Genomic DNA, 7,789 nt, shown 5'->3' with positions numbered 1-7,789 from the left:
CGAATCAGTGGTATGCCAACTGGGAGGATGAAAAAGGTGAGAGTGCTGCGCCCACCGTTTGGGGCAAATTTGTGGAAGCTTTCTTTATTCGATTCTTTCTTCTGGAGTTAAGGGAGGCTAAGGTGGAAGAGTTTATGAATCTAAAGCAAGGCAGTATAAGTGTCTAGGAGTACACTTTGAAGTTTAATATACTAGCCCGCTATTCACCAGAGTTGACTAATAATATGAGAGCTCGGATAAGGAAATTTGTATTCGGCCTTGCTGATAACCTTGTACTTGAGTGTCGGGGGCTATGTTGAATAAGGAGCTAGACATTGCTTGGCTGACCATTCATATGCAGTCGATAGAAGATAAGAAAAAGAAAATTTCAAAAACAACAGAGAAAGATAGGCAAGTAAAGAGAGCCAGGACCGCGGATCAGAATCATAGCCAACCTCAGAGCGGTAACTGGGGAAATAGATGGCAAAAGAAGAAGTCTTGGAGTAATGCACAGTCAGCTGCCAGCACTTCAGAACCTAGACCACCAGCAGACAGACGATCATAGAGTTTTCAGACTCCTTATGGATTCAGAGCCCCAGATACTCAGTCATAGGGTAGTGTGGCCCAACAGCATTGTACTCATCCATGGTGCAAAACTTATGGAAAGAATCACTCAGGAAGGTGTTATTTTGAGGGGAGGAATTGTTATACTTGTGGCATGGTGGGTCAGCTTTAGAAATATTTCCCTTTTGCTAGAGCAAAATGGGGGGGACTAATCCCCAAGCTGCGTTCACGGCTCCTCCTCATAAGGGTGCCCCTTCAGCTGCCGGGAATAGTCGCAATCAGTTATATGCTTTGACCAACTGCCAGGAGGTAAGAGCTTCCCCATATGTTGTTACTAGTATGTTACAAATCTTTTCCCGTGATGTTTACGTGTTACTTGATCCTGGGTCTACTTTATCCTATGTGACCCCTTATGTGGCTATTGGTTTCGGGTTTGAGACCAGTGTGATTTCTGAAACCTTTTCTGTTTCCACCCCTGGGGGGATTCTATTGTTGCTAGGAGGGTGTACAGAGGTTGTGTTGTGACTGTTGGTAGCCGAGATACATTATCACATCTCATAGAGTTAGATATGGTTGCTTTGATGCTATCTTGGGAATGGATTGGCTCCATTTGTGCTATGCCGCATTAGATTGTAGGACTCGAAAGGTCATTTTTTCTTTCCCAAAGGAACCTGTGATAGAGTGGGAAGAAATTCTTTAGCACCCAAAGGGCACTTTATATCCTATATCAGAGCCTACAAACTCATTTCTAAAGGCTGTTTGTACCACCTTATCCAAGTTAAGGAATCCAATGCCAAGAGTCTTTCTCTTCAATCTGTTTCCGAAGTAAAAGAATTCCAAGAAGTCTTTCCAAATGATCTCCCAGGAATACCACCTGATAGGGAGATTGAGTTTGGTATTGATGTGTTGCCAGACACTCGTCCTATTTCCATTTCGCCATATAGAATGGCTCCTACAGAACTAAAAGAGTTGAAAGAAAACTTAGCAAATCTCCTAGATAAGGGTTTTATATGCCATAGTGTGTCTCCTTGGGACGCGCCTATACATTTTGTATAAAAGAAAGATGGTTCCTTCATATGTGCATAGACTACCGTCAGCTAAATAAGGTCACGATTAAAAATAAATAACCTCTTCCTTGGATTAACAACCTTTTTGACCAGCTTCAAGGTGCCAAGTCTTTTTCAAAAATAGACCTTCATTCAGGTTATCATCTATTGAAATTTAGGGAGTCAGACATACCCAAGAAAACCTTTCGAACCTGATATGGTCACTACAAATTTCTAGTCATGTCCTTCGGGTGGACTAACGCCCCTGCAGCCTTCATGGATCTTATGAATAGAGTATTCCGTCAGTTTCTTCACTTGTTCATCATTGTATTTATTGATGATATTCTGATCTATTCTATGAGTAAAGAGGATCACGCTAATCACCTCCAAATTATTCTTCAGACCCTTAAGGATCATCATTTGTATGCCAAATTTTCTAAGTGTGAATTGTTTTTAGATGCTATTGTTATCTTGGGGAATAGTGTGTCCAGTGAAGGGATAAGAGTGGATCTACAGAAAGTTGAGGCAGTGAGAAAATGGCCCAAACCCATGACTCCAACTGATATTCAGAGCTTCTTGGGTTTGGCGGTGTATTACAGAAGGTTCGTAGAGAGTTTTTCTTCCATAGCTGCTCTACTCACTAAATTGACTTGGAAAAAGGTGAAGTTTGTGTGGTCTAATCTCTGTGCGAATAGTTTTGAGAAGTTGAAAGACAAACTGACCACTACTCTTGTTTTGACCCTTCCCGAGGGTGTAGATGGCATATGGTATACTGTGATGCATCCCATGTAGGACTTGGTTGCGTGTTGATGGAGCATGGTAAGGTAGTGGCTTATGCATCTAGTTAGTTGAAGGTGCACGAGCAGAACTACCCTGGCTATGATTTGGAGTTAGCGGCTATGGTGTTTGCACTTAAGATTTGGCGGTACTACTTGTATGGTGTTCACGTTGATATCTTTACCGATCAAAAGAGTTTGCAGTATGTTTTGTTGCAGAAAGAATTAAACCTATGGCAGAGGCACTGGATAGAGCTTCTGAAAGACTATGATATAAGATTGCATTACCATCCGATCAAGGCGAATGTTGTAGCCGACGCCCTCAGCAGGTTGTCTATGGGCAACATTTCTCATGTAGAAGAAGAAAAGAAAGAGATGGTGAAGGATATTTACTGCCTTGCAAATCTTGGAGTACGACTCTTTGATTCCAAAGATGTAGAGGTAATTGTTCATGAGTTAGCTAAGTCATCCCTTTGTGCTAAAGTTAAGGAGAAGCAGGATGAAGATCCCATCTTGATGTAAATCAAGAAAGATGTGGGCCAACAAAAGGTTATGTCGTTGGAAATTGGTGGTGATGGTATTTTGAGATTTCAGGGTAGGTTGTGCGTTCCTAATGTTGATGGACTGCAGGAAAGATTCCTTGATGAGGCACACACTTCGATGTATGTCGTTCACCCAGGCACTACTAAGATGTACCATGATCTGAAAACCTTGTATTGGTAGAATAACATGAAACGTGATGTAGCTAATTTCGTGTCCAAGTGTTTAAACTGTCAACAAGTGAAGGTAGAACACATGAGGACATGTGGTACTTTCCAAGAGATAGCCCTGCCTTTATGGAAGTGGGAGATGATAACTATGGACTTCATTATAGGACTTTCGAGATCCTGAAACCAGTATGATTCTATATGGGTGATTGTAGATCGGTTGACAAAGTCAGCCCACTTTTTGCCTATGAGGACTAATTATTCAGGAGAGGTTTATGCCAAGATTTACATTGAGGAGATAGTTTGGTTCCATGGGAACCAGTGTCCATTATATCCGATAGAGGTACGCAGTTTTTATCTCAGTTCTGGAGATCTTTTTAGAAGGGTTTAGGTACACAAGTGAATTTGAGCATAGCTTTCCACCCTCAAACGGTTGGGCAAGCTGAGCATACTATTCAGACCCTTGAGGATATGTTGAGGGCATGTGTCATTGATTTCAAAGGTAGTTGGGTAGATCACCTGCCACTGATTGAATTTGCTTACAATAATAGTTACCATGCCAGCATCAAGATGGCTCTTTTTGAGGCTTTGTATGAAAGAAGATGTAGGTCTCCGATAGGATGGTATAAAGTGGATGAGACTCAGTTGTATGGGCCTGATCTAGTTCATCAAGCGATGGAGAAATTGAAGATCATTAGAGAATGACTCAAGACTGCTCAGAGTCGTCAAAAGTCCTATGCCGATGTTCGGAGAAGAGAATTAGAGTTTGAAGTTGGTAATTGGGTATTTCTTAAGGTTTCTCCTATGAAAGGAGTTATACAGTTTGGAAAAGGGGATAAATTAAGCCCTCGCTATATAGGGCCATATCAGATTTTGAGAAAGATTGGTGCAGTTGCTTATAAGCTAGAATTTCCTGCTAGTTTGATTTCCGTTCATCCAGTATTCCATGTATCCATGTTGAAGAAATACATTGGATATTATTCTTTGGTATTTCCAGAAGAGGGTGTCAAAGTTATAGATTCCTTGTCTTACGAAGAAGAGCTCGTTGAAATTTTAGATCGCTAAGTTCGAAAGTTGAGAAGCAAAGAGATAGCCTCAGTGAAGGTATTGTGGAGGAATCAGAAAGTTGAAGAAGAAACTTGGGAGTCAGAAGATAACATGAGAATTAGATATCTCAGTTTTTTTCTTCGATGGATGATGAGAGAGAAGGTACTATTCCTATCTTATCATTCGTAGTCCTTATTATGCTTGAAATCGTGTCTATCTGTGTCCCGCATCATCATTCGGGGACAAATGATCCTAAGGGGGGATAATGTAATGCCCCGTATTTTGGGCTATAATATAGACCATGATTTTGATGCCTTGATAATCCCAAAGCCATAAATCCTATGCCAACATGGCATGTTAATTATTTGTGTAGTATGTGAATCTATTCAAACTTGAATTTAGACCGTATAGGTCCTTTGACTCAAGGACGAGTTGAATACTACTTCGATAGATTAAGTTTAAGTGGACATTATAATTTTTGTCAACTTCTATCAACCATGACTCTTTGTATATGTCGAATTAGAGAGCCTACTATGTGTAAAATGATAGGTTTTCGAGTTTGCTTTCCAACGATACCAATTTTTGCTAAAAACCGGCACCCGAGCAAGAAGTTATGGCCTTTCAAAGTAGTATGCGTCGCCTAACCAATCGCACATGACCACTGGAAAGAATATGCGATAGCATAGGCGGCGCCTATGTAAACATAGGCAATAGCATAGGCGGCGTCTATGTAAACATAGGCGATAGCATAGGCGGCGCCTATGCAATGGTTTCAAGTGACTTAAACACTCCGTTTTTGGGGCAAAATGGTCCTTTTCCCACCCTTATTTAGCCATAAACACGAAATTCAGTTCCAAAAGACCCCAAAATACACCTTCATTCATCAAAATTGCTCAAGAATTCTCCTAAGGGTTTCAAAATAAAAACCCAAGCAACTCAAGATTCAACCTTGGGTTTTAGAAACTAATTGCTTATTTTTGAATCCTCTCAGCGTAGGCTTCAAGAAACACCTAATATTCATAGTAATTGAGGTATGTGGGGCTATCCTAAAATCTCATGGGTTTAGTTTTATGAACATGCATGTTTTTAAATGGGGATTTTCAATAAAATGCTAATATCTTGCATTTAATATGATTTCTATGTCATTTTTTTGAATGTCATGGGAATTGTTTGTCTATATACTTCAATGGTTGAAAAGATGCATACGTGAATTGAGATTTTCCATGAAAGTTGATAAATATGAATGACATATTGCTTTCAAATTTCCATGATAATGTTTTGATACCCCATATTATGTTGTGACCAACAAAAGAGAGCATGAATTTTAAATGATTATAGTTCACTATTTGTAAATGATGAATCATCTTGATTTTTACATGATTATGCACATGTTGATGTAATATTGATGGCTTGCAAGTCGAGTATGATGATACCCTATAGAATATGATATGTGATTGAATCAGATGAAATTTTAATGCATTGATTTTACATGAGATAGATGGATGCCCTAAGAAGGCGTTTGAGTGTAAGGGCTCATCGCTGGTAATCGTGTTTGCCGACATGGTAATTTGGTACCCTGCTTTGTGATCTTGCGTACCTGACTTTATGTCATTCCAAAGTTGGGACTATGGTTAGGAGCCCTACTTTGTGATCTTGTGCACTACCATTGGGTCGAGACACCCCGATGTGTGATCTTGTGTGTCTTTCCCTCACTTATACTCTAATCTCGACGGCAACCAATGTTTGACAGTTGGTGTAAATGTGATATGTAGGGTATTCCACCTAGCTCAGCTGCATTACATTGTTGTTGAAAACAAATACACTACGCCCATATGTTTTCAAATGATTTGGTAAGAAACTGCTTTATTATGGCTCTCAACTATATTTTGTAAAAATATTATGTTTTGTTTTGATATCTCTACGTACTAGTACTTTTGTATTGACCCCCTTCCCTCCCAGGTTCGGAGGCGCAATCTATGGGTCCGGAAAATCAGTAGATTCCGGGGACAGATTTGCAAAGTCACTTGGTGAGCCTCCTATATATCGGAAGGCCTGATTACCTGCCAGTATCATTTATCATTTATTAGTTTTGGGTCTACTGAGGGGCCTTGTCCCAATTTTAAGATAGACATTTGTATCAGTCATGTAGTAGAGATTTCGCAGACGTTATAGAGATGTTGTTTGAGATCGTGGGACATTATTCCCTATTATTGCATTCATATGACTCTTGACCATGTGTCCGTAATGTTATTTATCTTCAGCATTTCTTTATCATATGATTTATGTGCATGATTACCAGACAGATAGGGGTGTCTCGGGCCTTCATGATTCGGGATACTCATCACGGCCAGGGCCCCGGTTCGGGTCGTGACACTTTCAGCAATGATTTTTTTTTTAGAAAAAACATCTATGTGGATATTTGTACTTACTAAAGGTTCTAACATATGCAAATAGAGTCAGTTGTTATTTATTGTCTTCAGTTACTGCATTACGGAGACTTTCTTTATCTGTCTTCAGTTGTATTTTCTTAATTAATACATCTGTTATTAGTTGTGTGAGTATTCTTGATACTTGTGGCGCTCATAGCTCATTTCTTGAAACAGAAAAGTTTATGTAACTAATACATAATGTTTATATCTTACCCTTTGTTAAATTTTTTTTTAAGGCTGAGTTGTGAATTTTTTGGTTGACTTTACTAAATGATGTGAACCTACTATCTTTACCGCAGAACATTGTATCTAAGATAATGACTTTCTTAGAGCAAGAACGATCTGCAGTTTCTATACTATCAGGTGTTGGAGTCTTAGGTAAAGTCACCCTCCAGCAATCTTCAACCACTGGTGGCATTATGACACATGAGGTCGGTATGAGTTTTAGCTCGAAGACATTTACCCTTTCAGTTGCCTTTGTGCTGAGGCATGTCTGGATCTGAAGCTTATGCAAAAAGGCTATTACTTTGGATATCGTTTATTACTGAACTTATTTGGATAGTTGTGGCATTGCTCATTTATAATAATGTTATTCTTCTATGCAGGGTAAATTTGACATCACCTCGTTATCGGGGTCATTTGTGCGGTCAAAAAGTGGCATAACAGGTTTTCTTAACCTGTCAGTGACTAGTCCAGATGGTAATAATTTCGGTGGTGTCGTTGCAGGAAAGCTCAGGGCTTTCACTCCGATACAGGTTCTATTCTAACTACCTCCATTCATGGGTTCATATTTTTTGCTTTTCCTTTTGAATAGACAAGTGTGTGTAACTTGCATAGCACATGCTGCTCTTTATCACTAGGCCAAAGCTTTGAGTTGTTCTTGCCCGAATGTTCGAGTGCATGTTGTCACTGGACAAAAGCGTTGGTTGTTCTTGCTCTGATATTTGAGTGCATATCGTGTACTTGCTAATGGTTTACTGTTCATTACTAGGTGACTTTGAGATGCTTCAGTCCGTACGTCGAAAAGCCTGAGTCCAGGGCTCCATCTTCAACTCCACCTCCCAATTTGCTAAATTTCGGTCTTCTAGTTACAAAGGCGGCCTCTAGCTCCCAAGTGCCTCAACCAACATTCGAGGGCCAAGCAATGTGTAATTTATGAACTCCAACTTGGAGCAAAAACTTGCCAATCAAGGGTGTGTTTGGTGCAGAGGATAATGTTTTCCAGTTTTATTTTATTTTCA

The 7,789-nt window shown here is 39.8% G+C and overlaps 1 protein-coding gene across 1 annotated transcript; it reads left to right on the top strand.

Moving 5' to 3' along the window:
* The first annotated feature begins 741 nt into the window (after positions 1-741).
* On the top strand, positions 742-7,707 carry LOC124899199 (AT-hook motif nuclear-localized protein 10-like). The gene is made up of 4 exons (XM_047413363.1): positions 742-852; positions 6,848-6,979; positions 7,154-7,303; positions 7,540-7,707. Exons 1-4 carry the CDS (start codon positions 742-744, stop codon positions 7,705-7,707), a joined length of 561 nt encoding a protein of 186 aa, XP_047269319.1.
* The last annotated feature ends 82 nt before the right edge of the window (positions 7,708-7,789 follow it).

Source organism: Capsicum annuum, chromosome 1 (genome assembly GCF_002878395.1).
Source record: "Capsicum annuum cultivar UCD-10X-F1 chromosome 1, UCD10Xv1.1, whole genome shotgun sequence".
NCBI lineage: Eukaryota > Viridiplantae > Streptophyta > Magnoliopsida > Solanales > Solanaceae > Capsicum > Capsicum annuum.
Note: the sequence above shows the minus strand (reverse complement) of the source record. Positions and strands in the feature narration are given on the sequence as shown.